Source organism: Sphaerodactylus townsendi, linkage group LG16, assembly GCF_021028975.2.
Source record: "Sphaerodactylus townsendi isolate TG3544 linkage group LG16, MPM_Stown_v2.3, whole genome shotgun sequence".
NCBI lineage: Eukaryota > Metazoa > Chordata > Lepidosauria > Squamata > Sphaerodactylidae > Sphaerodactylus > Sphaerodactylus townsendi.
In genome coordinates, this window is record NC_059440.1 from 5779556 (window position 1) to 5800290 (window position 20735).

The following is a 20735-nucleotide window of genomic DNA, read 5'->3' on the forward strand; positions in this document are numbered from 1 at the left end:
ATTCCTTTATTTTTATTTATTTTTCTAGACTTCCTTTCCCCATTTAGCAGCAGAGGCCCAGACCTGGATAGCCCAGGCTAGCCTACTCGTGTCAGAAGCTCAGCAGGCCTGACCCAGGCAGGTATTTGGATGGGACACCAGGGTCATGAGGCAGAGGCGGGCAATGGCAAACCACCTCTGAACGTCTGTTGCCTTGAAAACCCCATAGGAGTCGCCATACATCAGATGTGACTTGACAGGAGGAGGGGGGGATGGTAATAGCTGTGATTTGCTGCGACTGGAAAACAGTCAACTCTGGCCGTTGAAGCTGCCATTACAGAGCACATGAAATCTGCTTCCTTACCACCACGCCAGGCCAATCTACACTTCATTACAGGAATATTTTAATTTAAATGTTTTAACTGCATGTATCTCTGTACTGTTATAGCCAATGGCTCAAACAATAAATACTTGACTTGACTTACAGGAATACAGTAAATTGATGAACAGACTGTGGGCCCCAAAGACCCCACCTCTGACCAGATCCATTATAAATGACGAGCATTTTCTACATGTCTCAGTCAGTGTAAGTGCAGGTAGAGAAAAATCCCAATGACTTAACAGAATGTGAATTCATGTGAACATGAATTCATGTCTCCACTGTGTTTTAGCAGCAGCTTATCAGGTTCTGAATTCAATATGGACCCAGTTAACATGGCTCCAATCCACGGGGCAAGTGGTCTAAGCTCACTATAGGGCAGAGACTAAGGGGAAAGACCCTAGTTGGGGGAATATTGAAAAGCAGACACTTGATGTATACAATTGCCTGCACAGAGAAACATTCCTGCCGCATGCCAACACCTGCTTCAGTACTCCAGTCAATTGGCAGCGAACAATCAGATTTTTCTGCTGAATAGGAAGAAAACTGACTATACATGAGATTTTGCAGCAGTGAAATGTACTGCATAAAGGGCCCTTGGGAAAAAAACACCCTATTAATCCACAGGAGGGACAAACACCAACATATTTTCCTTTGACTTTCTGGCATGGCCTTTGCAAACACTGAACCAATGCAAGAAAGAAAGAAAAAGTATACATAAGAACATAAGAACTAGCCTGCTGGATCAGACCAGAGTCCATCTAGTCCAGCACTCTGCTACTCGCAGTGGCCCACCAGGTGCCTTTGGGAGCTCACATGCAGGAGGTGAAAGCAATGGCCTTCTGCTGCTGTTGCTCTTGAGCACCTGGTCTGCTAAGGCATTTGCAATCTGAGATCAAGGAGGATCAAGATTGGTAGCCATAGATTGACTTCTCCTCCATAAATCTGTCCAAGCCCTTTTCAAAGCTATCCAGGTTAGTGGCCATCACCACCTCCTGTGGCAGCATATTCCAAACACCAATAACACATTGTGTGAAGAAGTGTTTCCTTTTATTAGTTCTAATTCTTCCCCCCAGCATTTTCAATGGATGCCCCCTGGTTCTAGTATTGTGAGAAAGAGAAAAATTTCTCTCTGTCAACATTTTCTACCCCATGCATAATTTTATAGACTTCAATCATATCCCCCCCTCAGCAGTCTCCTCTCCAAACTAAAGAGTCCCAAACGCTGCAGCCTCTCCTCATAAGGAAGGTGCTCCAATCCTTCAATCATCCTCGTTGCCCTTCTCTTCACTTTATACAGTATACAGTATACAGGCATGCAGAGCCCCATGCTAGATTACGTGAAAGGAAGACTTCGCCTCAAGCATCGCAACTTTGTCCTGCAAAACCACATGGATACGGCCTCAACACTTTCTTCACTGGAACGTAAGCCAAAGCATGCAATACTAGCACTGACCTATCTGTAATGACTGGATCCTGGAAAAATCCCAGGCACCTGATAGCCTGCCTTAGAAACATGAGACTGGCACCTATTTGCAGCCTGTCCAATCAAATGACTACCCTCAAGGCTGCTATCAGAATACACAACACCTCTAGCCACACAGGTTGCCTTTCTCCCCACACCTCAATACTGTGTGTCAGCCCATTCAACTAGTTCAGTGGTGGCAAACCTATGGCACGGGTGCCAGAGGTGGCACTCAGAGCCCTCTCTGTGGGCACGCGTGCACAGAGTTCGTCATGTGATAATAGTGTAATTATTTCAGGGAGATTATTAGCATTAAACCTAAGACCTAGTTTTGGGGAAGCAGTGTAGGTAACCCTGTTAAGCGCTGTTAAACCCTACTGATTTTTATGGGAAGAACGAAAGCGTGATCCTTTACCTGGGAGTAAGCTCGGTTGCTGGCAGTGGGTTTTGCTTCTGAGTAAACCCTCCTAGGGTCATGATTCACCCGTTCGAAGCATTGCACAGCTCCTTCAAAGCAAAGCCACCGACTGCCACCAAGCTTACTCCTGAGTGACGTGTGCCTTGGAGCCAACTGTTTTTTCTAAGCTAAAACCTCAGTATTCAGGTTAAATTGCCATGTTGGCACTTTGTGATAAATAAGTGGGTTTTGGGTTGCAGTTTGGGCTCTTGGTCTCGAAAAGGTTCGCCGTCACTGAACTAGCTAATGTCTTTCTGCAACCATTTTTATGCACACTGCATCCCGGCTTTAATTTAACTTCTCGCCAGCCTTTCTGTTAACTACCTTTCCCATGATGAGCTTAAAGCCGCAGCCTCCGAGGTTTCTGTGCTGCAAAACTTCCCACCTTTGGGGAACCCTTTCTACTTGTTCCGCCAAGAACTCCCACGTGCAGTCAAACACACAGGCAACATGTCTTGTTTTGTGCAACGGATCCACAAGGAGGACTACCGCCGAAGTCGACTGTCACTTAACAACCCACTGAAATGTGCATGAGTCTAACGTCTTGGCAAGTTTGCACACCTCCCATTGCAGAGAATACCATCTAGAAATTTAACTCCGGTTATCAGCAATTGATAGGAGCCGCATGGCGCACTGGTTAAGTGCTCGCACTGCCACTCACAAGGTCAGGAGTTCGAGCCCCCTGGGGGTCAGATATCCTGGCAGCTGGCTCATGGTCAACTCAGCCATCCATCCATTCCTTGGTCAGTAAATGAGTACCTAGCACATAGCTAGGGGGCAAAGAATAGCCAGGGAAAGCAATGGCAAACTACCCCACAAAAGGGGCTTGCCTATGAAATCACTGCTTGCAGGGGTACCCCAGGGTCAGACACGACTGAAGGGGAAACTTTACCTTTATCACCAATTGGGGAGCTGATGGGACTAGCATCTGGGAAACCCAGGTTCGAAACCTGATTCTGCCATGAAAACTTCCTGGATGACCTTGGGCCAGTCTTATCCTCAACACTGGCAAGTATTTGGATAGGAGACCTCCAAGGAACTCCAGGAATGCGATGTAGAGGCACACGACAGCAAACCACCTTTGACTGTTGCCGTAAGTCAGCTATGACTTGACAGCAAAAAAAAAAGTAATCACAAACTGGAGTTAGCTTTCCCAAGACAAACCAGAATTCAAAAATGGGGGACAGCACACCTATGGTTAATCTACCTGCCTGCACTTATATACCACAGGTAGCTGGAGTTTGACTGAATGTAGCTTTTTGAACCACTGTGCACCAAATATGAATCCAGAAACCAAGCTCAGAATTGCTTACAGCTATGCACTCTAGAGTTAACAGCTGTACTGGGCTGTCGGTTTTTCAGGATAAAGAAAACAAAATGAAGATTGCAGAAAAAAAGGGAAATTTGCCCTTTAAACAGCTATAGAGATACCATAATACCAGGACGCAGGCGTGATTGCTGCACCTTGCCATGCTGTAAAGGATATAAAAGCTACATTAAGTTTAATTTTAATCTTATCAATGTCTTTGTGATCTTAAACACATACACAGGTTAACCTCGCCTCAGTCAAACCTTGAGTTCCAAGTCTTTAAATTGCTTTATAGATAGTGATAGCAAATACACTGGTAGCACATGAAAAGTATTCCAAGTATTAAGGGCAATTTTTTCCATTTTCCCTAACCTCAAAAGAACACCAAAATCATGGCTACATGACTCAAGTCAACAAGGAGAAAAAAATCAAGGAAGCACTTAAAAAGAGAGAAGGCAAGAACACAAAGATTTAAAGAGGCTCCAAAACTGACTGTAGAAACAGCTCAAGTGTTTTTAGCAACAGCAAACACGCACACTACAGATTGCAAAATCCAAACTGTACTTTGTACTCTAATTTCCCTATTCTACATTAGCACGTAACCATCTCTAGAGAGATTTAAACATACCAGTTTCCACACTTAGACAAACGGAAACGCTTCTTCCATTCTAACCACAGGATTTGTTATAAATCTCTTCGCTCATCAACGCACCCTTCCAAAGAAACTCAAGTTTCTGTTCTCCATTCTCACCCTGCTTCAAGGAAACCAAGTGACTTTCTTGACTGAATGGAGATTCAAACTCAGGTCTTCCAAGCGTTAGTTTGTAATCCTGAGAACACTTTCCTGGGAGTGAGTGCCACTGAATAAAATGGGACTTATCTCTGAGTAGACTGCATAGGACTGTTGTCTAACCACTGTATCACATAACGATTAGCCTGTGCGCTCCAACACACGCCAGCTGGGTGACCTTGGGCTAGGCATAGTTCTTCGGAGTTCTCTCAGCCCCACCCACCTCACAGGGTGTTTGTTGTGAGGGGGGAAGGGAAAGGAGTTTGTCAGCCCCTTTGAGTCTCCTATAGGAGAGAAAGGGAGGATATAAATCCAACTCTTCTTCTTCTATGTATGCCACAAACCCTGTGCAAATGCAACACAGACTGATCTCATGATACCAAATGAAGACATCTCTCTCGCTCTCTCATTCTTACACACACACACACATATCAAAGCTAAAGTTTGCAAGTCCACCTCTATTGTTAGAAACCACAGTTTGAAACTAGACAGGCTTAGTGAAACATAATGTGAACATAATGATGAACTATAGTTCACTTTAAAAAACACAACAAAAAGGAAAAAGGAAATCTACAGGCGAGAGAGAGGCTAGAGAGAAGGGGAACGTGACCCTGCGGACTATGGTTAAGACACCAGAAAGCAATATTTTTGTACCGCAGCCCAAGGTTTACAATTTCACTTCCAATGGCACTGATAATGGCTGTGTCCTAAAGGCATGAACGAAATGCACTAATTTTTCACATGCAGACCCATTGCAATTAATTTATCTGACGAAACAGTGCTAAAATTTCCGAAGCCAATAACTGGAAGAGGCTTGATTTAAAGAAACCACACAAGAATGGCATTTGTTGACTGTGGGAAAATGGTAATTATCAACAGAGTCACATGGCATAAAGAACATCTGTGCAACAGAGAGTCTTGGGCCACAGAAAGTCTATTTGGAAATATTTAACATTTAACAAATATATTTTTTTTCTGCATGTGAAGGAGGGGGGATGTTCCTCCGGCTCGCTCCATGCTGACTATGCAGAAGCTGTCTCCGTCAGCACAGAACAAGCCCATCTATGAGCCGTGATTCCAAAGGAGGCTGCCCTACAATACTAACGTTGCATCGACCTGCCATTTGCTCCTCAATGCAGCTTGAAAGTGTGACATGTGAAGCTGCTGGAACAGAACCAAGTTAGAAGTGGGGTGTTTATAGCTGCGGAAATACTTAAGAGCACTTCAGCTTCACAACTTAGAAGATCAAGCCTCACTTATCACGACTGGGGGTGGTGCCAACTGGCTGCAACGCGGCACCGGACCTAACCTCGCCATCAGCAACACGCGGTGGAATATTTTCCAGAAATGTTTCCAATGCTGTGCCTTTCCGTGGATAATTTTCTTACCAACATATGTAAATGTGTCTATGGTTGTCAAGGCTGTTGCGATGCAAATCGATCATAGGCAGATTCCGCATGGGCCAAAAACAGCAGTGTGAAAACGGTGTGAAAACAGTGCAAAATGGTTTAAAACGGTGTAAAAGGGTTTACACTGTTTTCACACTGCTGTTTTTGGCCCATGCGGAATCTGCCATAGTTAATGGGCTAAACTAGGGGTGGCCAACCTATGGTGGTCCAGATGTTCGTGGACTACAATTCCCATCAGCCCCTGCCAGCATGGCCAATTGACCATGCTGGCAGGGGCTGAAAGAATTGTAGTCCAAGAACACCTGGACCACCATCTGGAGCACCAATTGGCCATGCTGGTAGGGGCTGATGGGAATTGTAGTCCATGAACATCTGGAGCACCATAGGTTGGCCACCCCAGGGCTAAATATAGGATATGAAATGTAGACAAACCCCCAGTGCTTGTACATGGCGTTCTGGTCTTCTTTTGCTAACATCGGAATATTTAGTTATTTAAATGTAAAACCGGATAATTTCTGGATTCAGTTTTTCCCAGGAAACTCGTATCACGGCTTGCCTTAATAGCAGCAGCCATTCCAAGTCATCCAGCATGACAACTTGCATCTCCCTAATTATAAAAACAATGGTCAAAGTCTGATTTTCGGCCGATTTTTGATTCAGCTGTGTGATCTAGGATGTTCCTTGCCTCTCAAGGATTCAGGCAGAGGAACAGTGAGAGAGCTTGGTACTTTTCCCTTCCTTGAATACAAAACAACTCCAGACACTTATACAAATCTATTTTATCTAACTGGATCATTACAAGGAAAGGTAGCCTATTCACCAAAAGTAAATGCATCCAGAGAATGACCAATATCAGACTCTGGTGAATCCCCTAAGAGGCAGATGCCAAAAACACCCTATTGCAGTCCTCTGCATGGCTGATTCCTGATCCAAATACAAAAATGTCATTTTTGCCCAGAAAATTGTACGCAAGGGGGATCAAATCCTTATGGAATAATTTCTGCCAGCAAAAGTATTCCAGTAAAATGCATACATCATTCATAAGATATTCACGGATAAACACTCATGAAGGAAAACCACAATACAAAAGAAAGAATCCTCATCATTTCAACTAAATCGGCCAACAAGATTACCAGGTCAAGCGCACAAAGTCCACAATTGCCATCTTGCGCCAATTTTCACCTCCCCCGCTTCGTCACTCTGCAGAGGTATGAGCCACAGACAAGTTGTTGCTGGCACAGCAAAGACTGGGAAAGGTTTCATCAACAGAGCCTTCCAGCTTTTATGCATATCAAGCAGCAAGACAGAAACCGCAAATAAAGAAATTCTGCAAAGCAGTTGCGCAAAAGGCGCTGAAAGCAACGCTTTGAAAAGAACCGTTCTGCTGCACAGACCATTTCTCCGCACGGGGTTGATACGGGTTGCCAAAGAACACGATAGCTTGAGAACGTACGCAGAGCCAGTTAGTGGGGTAAAAGAAACAAACACAGACTTTAATTAGCAGGTTGCCCTGCCCAGCAAGCAGCAGCCCACAGAGTCAGAAAATTGGGAGACAGAAGGTTCAAACAAGCCTGAGAACTAGATGCTTGAAAGAAAACGGCCAGGGAGCCAAAGCTGGCTCTGAATCAATGTTCCACTTGTAAGAAACTAGTTTATTTGGACTGGGAAAGCAAAAGATTCAAATTATCACAGCAAGGAGGAGGAGGAGGAAGAGGAGGAAGAGGAGGAGGAAGAGGAAGAAGAGGAAGAAGAAGGAGGAGGAGGAGGAGGAGGTCCCATTTCCTTTACAGGCAGCCCAAACCATGAAATCTGGTCACATCCAGCTTTCATGCACTTGACTGCAGAACCGTTAGAGCCCATCGAGACCTGGTTCCTCCCATCCGTGACTGGTTATGTGTAAGAGGCCTAGAGGCAACAGGGAGCATGGAACGTAGAAGGTATACTCTTCTAGCTCATGTATAAATTTGTATTCTGCGCGAAACAAAAAGCATGTCCCAGTCTTTTTCCCTTTATTGATCCCAACAGAAACCATATGTGGTTGGCTGTGATGCGGCTGTTCACCCAACTCTCGCCAGTCAGCGGGATCTCTGGCAGACCGTTGTGGAAAGTGCTGTGAAATCGCCGCTTGGCTTATGCAGACCCCATAAAGTTTTGAGGAAAGACACACAGAAGTCATTGGCCGCTACCTGCCTTTGCGTTGTAACTCTGGGCTTCCTCGGTGGACTCCCATCAAAGTATCTGCTTAGATTCCAAGGTCTGACGAGATCAGGTTGGCCCGGGATATCCAGGTCAAGGCACAAGAACCTGCACAACTGGGACTCACCCACATTCGTAAACAAGTCTTTGTATATACGAAGATAAATGATATCACTGGTCAGGCAACAGACCAGCAGGAGACGCAATAGTCTCCTCTAACTGAGAGTTGCTTTTGGTTTTTGCCACTTCTCGGCCTTTTGCATTCTTGCGGTGATTAATGGGAAGATCTGAGGTCTTCTGCACCTGAAGCAGATGCCTCACCAATGAACTATGACCCCACAAGGAACTTCCTGGGGGCTCAGGCTGGTTGTCTACTTCACTTGGACTCTCAGACACGACTAGCCACCAATGGTGTACAGGGCCTAAATGGCGTCTGGGGTCATGACCACCTTCCCACACCCGGCTCCCCGAACACCCCCCCCCATGCCCCACTTATGGGAGCCAGCAGGGAGGCCAGGAATGGGCGGAACTGGGGGAGGGGGCTTGAACAGGTGCTGTGGGGGCAGGCCAACTCCTGGGCTGCCCTCCACCGAGCCCACCCACCCCCGGTCTCCCTGCAGGCTGACTAGGGAGGGCAGGAGTCAGCCTGCAGGGAGGCGAGGCTCAGCCACACTTGGGAGGGCAACCAGGGCCCCCCACAAGATGAAACAACATGCGCCTGGGGACATGGGATACCCCATGTTCCCATTAGCGGTACACCATTGCTGGCCACCAAAGACCATGCCTTTGTCCCGCTGCCCTGCTCTTGTTATTTGCTCATCTGCCTTTCAAACCATTGAGCCCCCCCTTCCCCCAAAAAGAACCCACTCCTGAACCGCTTCAAAAATACAAGCTTTCAATAAATCAGGGGAGTACGTAACAATGGCAGAATTGACAAGCTTGATCAACAAAAGACCTGATCAAGAATTCCAAGGATGAAATGGAACTTGCACTTCTCATATTATTCATAAGTACTAAAGAAACAATTAAACAAAACCTATATAGCGGAACTGTAGCACCTATATAGAGAATTACGATTATGCACAAGTGTTAATATTGTGATGTTTGTGTTGGCAGGTGGAAGAGGTTTCTAATTTGATAAATTTTGAAGTTTTGGGGAAAATATATGGAAAATAATAACAATAGTGACTGAAAATGTATGTCTTTATAGAACTTCTTTTTGTATAACTCTATGGGCTTTCTTTTTATATTTAGAACTGTAATGAAGTTCATTGTCTGTTCTTAAACCTCATTTAACTGTTTATGCGCTGTTCTGTTTCTACGGTTAAAAACAAAAAAACGGAACTACAGAAATTCAACTAATCAGACGACGGTTTGCAAATCTCTTCCATCCGTTTGTATAGTTGTATCATCAGTGCAGAATTCGCACAGCTCTGCTTATAAGCTGGCAATGCTTGAGGAACAGGGGAAGGAGTGACACGATGACTACTGCACCTATCAGGACACGCCGCTGCTTTCCGCACAAGCTGCAAGCAATGGAGATGTCCTAGTTTAAGCCCTGCAGGGGAGGAATTACAATAATCGAGCCGCCATTGTCACTAGGGACATGTGTCACTGTCGTGAGGCCGTCACAAGATAAAAATAATACCGCCATCGAGAGCCAGCCACGGAGCTGAAGAGGTAATTTTCATATTACATCTGGCAAACGGCCCTCTGAGGGAGACATCGAGATTCTTCACCCGGCACCCGGCCTCAGCACAAAAATCCCCCCTCAAGCCAGTGGGGCAGAGTAGAAGGGGCAGGTTCTATTGGGCAAAAGAAGCCGCTGTTATCCCTCACTTGATGCTGACAACCAGGCAGCCAGCTGGCAAAATCATTCAAGCGTTCCCTGCCAAGACAAAGGGAAGAGGCTGGATCCAAAGGCCTTTTCCCACCGATGGAAAGCACTTCTAGCAGCAGGGGAAAATCGACCCCCCCCCCATCCCACCGCAGAACTTCAGTTTGCCCCCCAATTCTCTTCCTGTGAGTCCCCAAACTACTTCACCTGGAAGCCATTTCGAAAAACTCAGAGGGAAGCAGCAATGGGAGGGTGGGATATGGGAAAGATCTGCTCCACTAGTGGTATTTTGGCTCCAACCTAGGTCACAACATATATGGCTCTACTCTTCTCAATTTTATACTCCCAACAACCCCGTGAGGAAGGTCAGGCTGACAGAACATCGCTGACTCAAGGTCGTCCAGTTATTTCATGTCAATCGGAGGATTTGATGGTTCTCACTAGGCCAGTTCTTGACACTCTAATCACTACACCCTGTAGACTCTCTCTCTATAGTAGGGGTGGCCAACCTATGGTGCTCCAGATGTTCATGGCCACGCTGGCAGGGGCTGATGGGAATTGTAGTCCATGAACATTTGGAGCACTATAGGTTGGGCCCCCCTGCTATATAGGCATGATACAATAAAACAACAGCTGGTTCCGTATTGATTTAGAAAAGATCTAGCTAACAGAACCAGTGAATAACAAGATCTGCCACACCAAATCCTTCAGTTGTGTTTGCAGTGGAGAGCGTTTCCAGATCCAAGGAGAATCCATTCTTTTGTGCCAACAAATCACAGCTGACTTATGGTGATCCAGTAGGGTTTTCAAGGCACAAGACATTCAGAGGTGGTTTGCCATAGTGTGCCTCCTTGTCAGGACTCTGGGGTTCCTTGGAGATTACTATTCCAAATACTAATGAGAGCTTAGCTTCAGAGATCTGATGAGATCAGGCTAGCCTGGGAGTATCCAGGTCCCAGGAGAATCCTTTATGCCAGTGTTTTTTAAACTGAGTTCCAGTTTTCAATGGTTTCTCGGTGAGACAATACGCTTCCTCCCACCATGGATCTTTGGGCAATGCGCAGTCACAAGACAGTGTTGGAAGAACTTCAGGACACAACCTCAGTTCACAAGGAACAACTGAAAGACTGAACTATACACCCTTTTCTACAACTGACCGGTATTCTGTGGAGGCAAGCTTGTCCTCTAACCAGCTACAAGCCCCCCAACAAACACCCAAACTCAGGAACTATGAGCCAAAACAAACCTAGATGACGAGTTTGTTCCCAAAACACAGTGAGAAAATTCTATTTAGACCAACTTGTATCATCAGCAATACTATGTGTGGCTCATCCTCCAATGTGAAATATGCCATCATGCATCAACAATGTTCTTCTGGTCCCCACATCAGGCAACAGGACGGTATGTATGTAAAAGAATAAGCAGGCACAAGCCCAACATACAAACTGAAATCTTCACAAACCAGTGTGGGGACGTTTTAGTCTTCCACGGCACAGTGTTGCTGATTTGAAGGTTTCTAAAGACAGGACTTCAAAGGGAGAATTCAACATCAAAACCCTGAACTGGTGTTCATTTCCTGATGAATCCCAACCTAAACAAGGAGTTGGGTTTCCTCATTCACCACACCTGCCATCAGCTCAGCATGTAATTTTGAGTGTGTATGTTAAGTGCGGTAAAGTCGCTTCCAGCTCATGACCCATGAGTCAATAGCATGGCATTATAGACATTAATTAGCTCTGCTTGATATGCTTCATGCTGCGTCTTTCTTGTCTGGTTCCATATTTCTGTGGTTCTGCCTAGCTTCAACAATTAGGAGCCGTCCTCCGAAAGGAGCGATTTCTCTTTGATTAGCTATTGTTTCAAAGCAGATTCTCTTTGTAACATTCCCCTGCTCCTGTTCATCTGCTACTTGTAACTCTTAACTATAAACAACTGCTACAAATGTACCCTTCAAGCGCCTGATGAAGTGAGCTCGGACTCAAAAAAGCTTTGTGGGATTTGAGTTTGAAAGCAACTCCTAGAAATCAATTACTAAAAAGCTACAATTAACAGAGACCAGCAGAGGAGGGCCAGAGTCCACTGCAACCACAAAGCTGTGACCACAGGAGTAGTTTTAAGGCCAAAGCCAAGCCAGAACCCAAGCTGTAAAACAGGGGGGTCAAACGTGCAGCCTGGGGGCCAGATCCAGCCCCTTGAGGGGGCTTATCAGGGCTGAGAGCCAGTGGAGGCAGCTCCCCCCCTCGCTCTCGGTCTGGCCTGGTGAGCTCGGCAGCCGCCACCCCCACCCTCTCCCCACAGGGCCCAGTCCAACCAAGTCACCTTTATGTCGTATCCAGCTCTCATAACAAATGAGTTCAATACTCCTGCTGGAAAAAAACATCGAAATGGATTGTGACTCGTTTCAAAAAGTGATAACCTGTCATCTTCATTCCACAACCTTCTAAGAATATTTCCAGAAGTCAGACCTCCTTCCTGTTATCATGACAAGCACTAATAGATGATGCTGCCGCCAAACCCCTTTTCAGCTACACAGAGTAGAAGTTCAGGCCTTCAAGAATTTTGAAAAACCTGTGGGTCATAAAGCATGAGGGCTACATAAACAAATCTTAGAGAATTTTGACATGGTGGAAACAGAGAAGAAAACATAATGATACAAAATGTGGGCTAGGGACATAAAGTAAAAAAAAACCCCACCTTTTAAAAAAGGCATAATATGAAAGTTAAATCTTTGTAAAGAAACTGGCTGTGGGTTATAAAGCATGAAAAATGTAGAACTCTGGCTAAACTGTACTATGCAATATTGTTCATTATTCACTGTAATGTCTGTGCAGAACGGCAGTCAAAACCCTATGATGGTGTGGCCAACCTATGGTGCTCCAGATGTTCATGGAACATAAAAACTATGGGGCCCTCCACTCCCCTTCCTCTTTTTCCGGGAGGGTTTCTATGAGTTTTAAGTCGGTCGCCAATACTTTTGTATTTTTTTGCATAATTTTGATAGTCTTGAATGAGGCGCTGTTTAATGGGGTTTTAATGTTATGATTAAGTGGAGCCTATCTCACTGTAACTTGTATTTGTTTATTTGCTCCAACGCTGGTCTGTTTTATTCATCTTGTTGTTCATGGCCCAGAGCCCTTTGGGGGAGGGGCGGTATATAAGAATGATAAATAAATAAATAAATAAATAAATAAATAAATAAAGGACTACAATTCCAAATGGCCATGCTGGCAGGGGCTGATGGGAATTGTAGTCCATGAACATCTGGAGCAAGTTAGGTTGGCCACTGCTGTCCAATTATATCAAAGGCTCTTCTCAAATGGTCTGGTGAGTCAAGTTTTTTGCCTCTGGGTTGAGAGCTGGGTGGACACGAGGTAGCCAGGAACTAGATAACATTTGCCAGAAGTCCTGAGCCTCTTCATCCCTTTTCTCAAAGGAGCCCTCCACGAAAACCAGTTGCCGACCAGAAATCTAAGAACCATGGACCGATTCCTCTTATCTCATTAGACGTAACCCAGCTTCCTTCCTCAAAAACAAGGTGGCGTAACTATCCCTGCCTGTGTTAATAACCTAGGAAACCGTGAAGAGGTCCATTAAGTTTAGTAGTACTATCCGCAGCTTTTAACTAGGCATCACATTAAATGGAAGGGGAAGTCCGATATTCCTAACCACCAGTGAGGTCATTCAAGCCACAAGTCTCCCAAGTTATGGTCTGTGTGGGAAAACCAATAGGCCCAGGGACTTCACACTCTTCCCTCTTGCCCGCAAGGAAACAGACACAGTGATAAGTTAGATGTTTCATCTGACTCTGGGTGGCTGTTCCTAAATAACGGACAAAATATTGAAAATATCTACAGGTGAGCAGACAGTCCTGGAAAATGCAGAAAGTATTCTATGGAAAGTATGTTTTAACATAAAAAAAAAACCAGCACCCACAGCTTTCAAGACTCATTGGTGAGGCTGGTCTGGCCTGATTAATGAAACCTGAAAGTCACTGTTCCAAAGAACTACGCATCTATCATAGAAACAAACAGCATCAATCACGCGGAATTGGCTCCATAGTGAAATCTTAAGGACATGAATGGTAAGATACATTGGCAGGACTCTGCTCAGAAGTTATCAAGGACAAAAATAGGCATATCGTTTAACTCACGGATCACTTTTAGAGCGGATGGACTGTGTAAGTTATGATTAAAGTAACTTGCTGTGCAAAATAAGAAATCTATAGATGCCCTGCTAGAATGCCCAAGTGCGTGCTTTGAAAGTGATCAATCCTAGCACTTCTGGTGGAAACTGTGTACTTGTGTTGTTACCTCTTCACAACATATTTGTTGTTGCAATCCCAGTAATTGAAGCCTTCCCCAGGACATAATATTCTGCTGTTGCAATACAAGGAGATCCTTCTCTGCAAAATAGCTGTACATATGGCAATTCAGCAAGATTATGCTAATAAGACTGGTACAATTGTTGTAAAGTCAACAGGTACTACAGCAACTGCAGCTTCTTCTACTTTTTACGGAGAACACAAAGAGCCCATGTAAGAGTAGATGCTAATAAGGCTGAGTAATGAACCAAGAAGTTCCTAGTTCCGTGGTGGCGAACCTTTGGCACTCCAGATGTTATGGACTACAATTCCCATCAGCCCCTCCCAGCATGGCCAATTGGAGTGCCAAAGGTTCACCACCACTGTCCTAGTTCAAATCCCACATCTGCCACTAAAGCAGGTGAAGCGAGTCAAGTTTAAGGAGTGCCTTGCCTTACGTAATCCTGCTCACCAGATGAAGTCCTCTAACTGGCTACTTGCATCTTGTACATGATTTCCCAACTGCACTGCCAGCTTTATGGAACAGCCTACTAGACAGTGGGAAGAAAAATGCCACCAGTCTTCCACAAGAGGAGCAAAGCACATCTTTTTCAATGCAATATTGGTGTGTATTTTTATATGACATTTGGTGGCAGGATGGAGAGCCAGACAGAACAGTGGTTCGATTCCCCACTCCTTCACATGAAACCTCCCGCCAAATGACCTTGAGCCAGTCACAGTTCTCTCAGAACTCTTGCAGCCCATGAGGTGGCAGGCAGTGGCAAACCACCTCCAAACATCTCTCGCCTTGAAAACAGAGCAAGCACGCACACAAGACACTCTAGTGTCATGAACCACGGTTCCTACCTCAAAAAGACTTGCTAGTCTTTAAGCTCACTGTAATAATGTTGACTCTACCTTGCAAGGCTGTTGTACACAAGATTCCATACACGCTAATTTATATACCGTTGTCACATGACAAACAAGTACCGTTGTCACATGATAAACAGGATGTCTCATTCATACCAAAATGTTACAACCTGCATCCTGTTTTAAAATTTAGATGAGAGTTGCTCCAACTTCCGGTGCAAAGCTGATGAGTCAAAATTCATATGCAGATGTGGCATTATCAGGTTTACAGCCCTACCCGAAGGGGGGGCGGAATTCGCTGAGGGAACAGTGTGTTGATCCCACCAGTGGATTCACCCTTCCTGTGCCACTTACCCCGGCTGAGTAGTGAAACCGCCAGCGTGCACTGTCGCCACCCACCCACCCCGGCACTGGGACGCTGTAGCAGTGCCCATGCGCCTCCACCGATGTAGCAGGGGTGGAGCCCTCCAAGCCTTTTGCTCCATTGCACCGGCAGGCTGTAGGTCACGCTCAAGTCCACCTTTTGGCTGGCCTAAGTGTGGAGCAGCCCACTGGGGCTTCTGAGAGGCAGGGAGGCTTTTCATCCTCCCCATGCAGCCAGGAGGCCTCTTTGGAGGGGGTGGTCAGACCCAACCACAGCCAAGCACCCTACTTGAGGATGGGGTTGCCCGTCTCAACACCGATTGGGAAGGGATATCGAAAGGAACTGCCGTGCTCTTCATCATGCTCTGCAAGTTTATCACCAGTTGAGAGTGGTCCATTCCCACTGTTGATCAGATCTTGTTCTCTTTTAATTGGCATTTGCTTTCATTGGTTCAACGTAATAATCCTGTCTCCTGGACCCCGAGGCCTTCTGGCCCCTCTCTTTGTGGCAAAACAGCCCTCCCCCTTGCATACACCCATTTCTGGCAACTAAAGGGAAACATTTCAAGCCTCTGAAGAGAGATTACTGGCTTGTAAAGGTTTATGCCACGACATGGTTATTTGCCTTTCAGGTACAAGATTCTGTTATTTTTGGCTGGAATAAGCAAACGCAAGGTCACCTTCAGAATGCGCCACTCTCAAAGGGATTCAGCTAACATGAAGCGTTTTCAAGTCCCACTGGGCTTCAAGCCAAGAATGTTTAAGCACATGCTTATCAGCGCCATTGAAATCAATGGACTTCACACCCATTTATCGCACTTATTCACCCCATCCCCCCCATCCCAAACGTTTCAGACAGCGAGAAAAAGTAGCAATGTGGCCCCAGTTTAGAATCACGTTCAAATCTGCCACTCGGCAGTTATCTTTCAAAAGGCCTCCCCGAATCAAAGCGCAACCTAAGGAGCGTATAAAGACAGAAGGCAGTGTTCCTTTCGGGACACCAAACCCCACAGGGCAGGCCCTGCTCTGCACCAGGCCCTGGAGTCTGAACTGCGCCAAAAAGCTGAGACCAAAAAACAAAGAGGTACATCTTCCATAATTAGCAACTACCAATTAAACAACTCAGTGAAACAACTGAGCTTAACATCATTAGCCAACAGCTTAGCTGTTGTGTTACTGGTTTCAAAGTATTTCACAAGCGTCTGCCCAGAAACCTTGCAAGGCGGGACAGAACTATCAGTCTCATATTGCAGATGAAGAGGGGGACATGCCCCAATTGAGTGGAGGGCTTGACCAAGGCCATTCAGCCACAATCTGAAGCAGGGACTTCCGGGCTCACACTCCCAGCAACTACGATGCACCCGTTCTAAACAGGAAACAATTGTGCAACAGGAAGACTATTTAGAGCGCCTGAATAACTATTATTTAAACTGTTTAGAAACATCTGCATAACATCAACAGAACACTAGGAGTACATTAAAATAACCACAAGCCAACAGAGTTAAATGAAAACATTCAATAATCTTTCTTTAGTTTCAGAGAATTCACGGCTTCCCAGGGTAAGCTTAAGTACCTTTCTGTGGCGAAAGGGGCAAAAATAGCCAAAGACCTGGAAATGATTTTGTGCCCATAACCCTACCAAAATTAGCACAGGCCATTTTACACAGTGCAGCTGACACTGAATCAGTTGCAAATCGTGCTTGTAGATGTCACACCCAAATGGTTCTCAGACAACCATAGATTCACCTGTTCCGCAGCACTGAATCTTCTCTTGCTGTTCCTCTTGTCACACCCAATCTGTGCCTCTCCTGTGTGTTGACTTCTATCAACAGAGGCGAGAACTAGTCCACAGTTGGCACTGTAAAATACTCAGCACCTGGACTCACTTCTTCATCCATCCCTCATCCAAAAAGGTCTTGAAGAGATTTTGATACCCAATACTCTTCTGATCTCCTAAAGTGGATGAGATCAAGGCTTGCCGGCTCCTGTCCCACAAAATGTAGACTTCACCGTTTTAAAGCCTTCCTCAAATCTCAGGGCCACAAAACTTCAACTATCTCAGCCTCACCAATCTGGCTCTCATTTCAACAACACGCACTCTTCCTACTTACAGGAACACCAACTGTGACATGGATAGCATTACCGTGCTCTCGTACAGCGATCTGCACGCTGCTGACACAAAACAGCAGTTCTTAGCAGCAGAGATATTTCAAGGCAGTGGTTTAAAACCACCAAACCAGCCACCGCAGATCTGTCCAATCCCTTGTTTGAAGCTAACTATATCACTAACCGAAACTGCCTTCTTTTTCCACTGCTTGGTATATTCTACTTTGTGCTATTTTTAAATGCAGCTTTGTCCCATACATTTATGCAATAGCCAATATTTCTACATCTTTTAACCAGCTCCTGTTTCGAAACTGGTTATTCTAATAGACTTTTTCCTGCTTTTACTTTTTCAGTGTATGTGGAACTATGGCTTTTTAATTTAGCCTCTTCCTCTTCTGTAAACCACATTATTGGTACAAAGGAAGAACAACACAGCCATGCAAAATGCTCCACACTTCCTTGGCTGCCTTACCTGTTAGGTCATGATGGATCAGGTCCGTGAAGCTAGGGTCATCCCCCCACCAGAACATCCACAACTCTCTGCGCCCAGGTCTCTGATCTCGCCGCCACACGCTCAAGATGTCAGCCTTCAAGCAACGACTGTAGCTGCTTAGAATGGGATCTTCTTCCGTCACCGGGAAGAGAATTGGGGCAGATGTTGGACCTTGCCATACATATCGTTTCCATTTAATCCCTGTTAAATCGGCCTGAGGAGGAAATATAACAGACATCAGACTACCAAAAGTTGAACAAGCTGGGTATCAGAATTTACTGAATCCAGAGATTCTAATCACTTCATAGAAACTTTTATTCTCATCTAATTTTTAAAAAACCCCAATTTTAAAGTGTAAACACAGAGTTCTGAATTTCTTATCCCAAACAAATGTCTGACAAAGCCAAGCAACAACAGCTACTGTTCTGATCTATTAAACCAGTGAGAGTCTTTGCCACCAAGGCAGAGCGTTGGCAGGAAATTCAAAGCTGTTAAATGTCCTGTTATGGAGAATCTAGAAGGAAAGATTCTTCATGTGTTACCTCCTTAGTGAAATTACTAACTTAGAGATTTTTTTAATCTGAGAAAGGAACTGCAATAAAACTGGACCTAATGTGTAAAAGGCATAAAGTGTGACAAAAATATTAATACACCAGTTTCCAATGAAAAGAAGCATCAAGCAAAAATCCTACACCATAGTTTTAACCAGCTTCAAGCTCTACTATAACTTTCTCGTGAATCTACCTGGGAGCCCAAAACAGGCTGTCAATTTACTTACGGTTAGGTTTCCTTATCTGAAATAATCAAGTAAATCCTTTCCTCCGAAACAATGTGCTATACGTCTCCCATGTAGCAATTATTACCATAAATAAAAGGATTACATCTAATCTGTTCCCCAACCCAGTTTTCTCCTAGACACAACACCTTTAAAAGAGATCCAGTTTCAACAGAATGACCCACTGCCCAAGAGGAGGGAGTCAAGGCGCAAGAAGTTGCCCAGAGGTTCAAATTTCACTCCCCTCCCCCCCAGCTGCTGAAAGAAAGAGTGCTCCCTCCCCTCTTCTTCTAAATATGCAAACAATAAAGGTCCTTCCTGGAGTATTTAATTCCAACTAGGAAGCTTCTGCTACTTCTGTCAAGTGGCAGAACTGGCAACAGTTGGTGCTCTTGGAAGGGAAAGCCGAGTGTTGGGGGGAGAATGCCTTGAAGGCCCTGGTAATCCAAGCAGCAGTCGAGCTCAACCAGCAACCTGTGATCCTGCAGATATATCGGACTGCTTGGACTCCTTCCCTGCTAAGCAGAAGTGTAGCAGCTTTGGCATAGATTTCCCTTCCAGATTTAACACCGCTGGCCGGGCAATCTAACTATGCACGGAAAGAAACTAGGAGGAGGTCAGCAAAACAAAACCCACTCCTGGCCTGGAAGTTCAGTTTGATCCTAAAATGACCCAGGATTTACCATATTTTAGAGCAATGGATAAAAACCCCACTACTATGCATTTGGGGGGAGGTCACACACATTCCACTTTTCTCAACAAAATCACTAACGGCACTGCAGTTTTTCAAAAGAGTGGGAGGGCCCTTTTGCCTCTGATTTGAGAAGGAGAGTGGGAGAAACAGAAGTCATGCAAACTCGGCCTGGAAAACGCGAGGAAGAAGGCGGCTCGCGCTACAGAGGCCAGCCAGAACTGAGATAAAAAATGAAAACGTGAGAATCACTTTATAAAGAGAGAAAAACAAAAAAAGTTGAGAGAACCAAGAAAAGCCCCCAAATGGGGAGGGGCCAAAGGATACTGTGGAGAAAAGAAGAAGAAAGGCTGGAAAGAAGAGGAGCAAAGAGCTTTGGCAGAAGAGAAGGGCATGCTGGAAGGCCAGGCCATTCCTGGCTAGGCCTGCTCCAGAGGACTCCTCCAGCAGAGGCAATGCTAAAAATGGCTGCTTTGCTTCAATTCCTCTCCCCCCCCCTCCTTTCCTCTTCCCTCCCCTAGCCATCTCTCTCCCTTCACCTCCACCCCCCCCCCTTCTCGCTCACTTGCTGGTTTATCTCCAGTCCCTATCGCCACTTAAAAAAAAACACCAAGTAGTCACTCACCAGACAGAATAGATTGGAATGGCAATCTTCCAAGCTGGCCCCGTTCGGCACGAAGCAGGAACTCATCCTCACAGCCACAACCCACACGCCATTATCCCACAGCCTCCGACAAGAAAGAAAAGAGACAGACAGAGAGAGAGACACACACACCACAGGCTGGGAGGAGAGACACAACCAAGAGGGAAAGGGATTTTTCCCCCCTTTGGCGAGGAGTGGGGGGGGAGAACCAGCCACACAAAAAGAGGAAAGATATTCAGGGCGTACCACACGCAAATAAGAGAAGGGAATAAATAATCCAGGGAGAGGAAGGAAGAGGATTTGGCGAAAGAAAATCTTGCTACAGAGAGATCAGTTTCACAGCCAAAGAAAGGGATCCGATCCACAGAGAGAGAGGGGAAGGGGGGAAAGACAGGGCAAAATTTGGCTGCTGAATCCAGAGGGATTACAAAGAGAGGTTTGTAACCCTCGTAGCAACCAAAGAAGGGGGGAACCAAATAATCCAGTGCTTGAAGGACAGGAGGGAAATAAATCCAGGGGACTCTTCTCACATCTAGATCTCCCCCAGTTTCAGGAACAAGTAGTCCAGGAGGCTGCAGGAGAAAAGGGAACTGCAGGAGTCTTTCCCCTGTTTTCCCCCAAAAGTCTATGGGGTTTCCTTCTGTGGCTTGGTGGTGATGGTTTGTTTTTTCGC

General features: G+C 45.4%; 1 protein-coding gene across 1 annotated transcript in view; it reads right to left on the reverse strand.

Moving 5' to 3' along the window:
• MED13 (mediator complex subunit 13) overlaps nucleotides 1-20242 on the reverse strand; it is a 138975-nt gene extending 118733 nt beyond the window's left edge. Inside the window, exons 1-2 of the mRNA XM_048518588.1 lie at nucleotides 20045-20242; nucleotides 17933-18167 (exon numbers count right to left, since the gene is read on the reverse strand). Coding sequence (XP_048374545.1) covers nucleotides 17933-18167; nucleotides 20045-20110 — 301 coding nt within the window. The 5' untranslated portion in view covers nucleotides 20111-20242. The remainder of the gene's footprint in view (nucleotides 1-17932; nucleotides 18168-20044) is intronic.
• Between the last annotated feature and the right edge of the window lie 493 nt (nucleotides 20243-20735).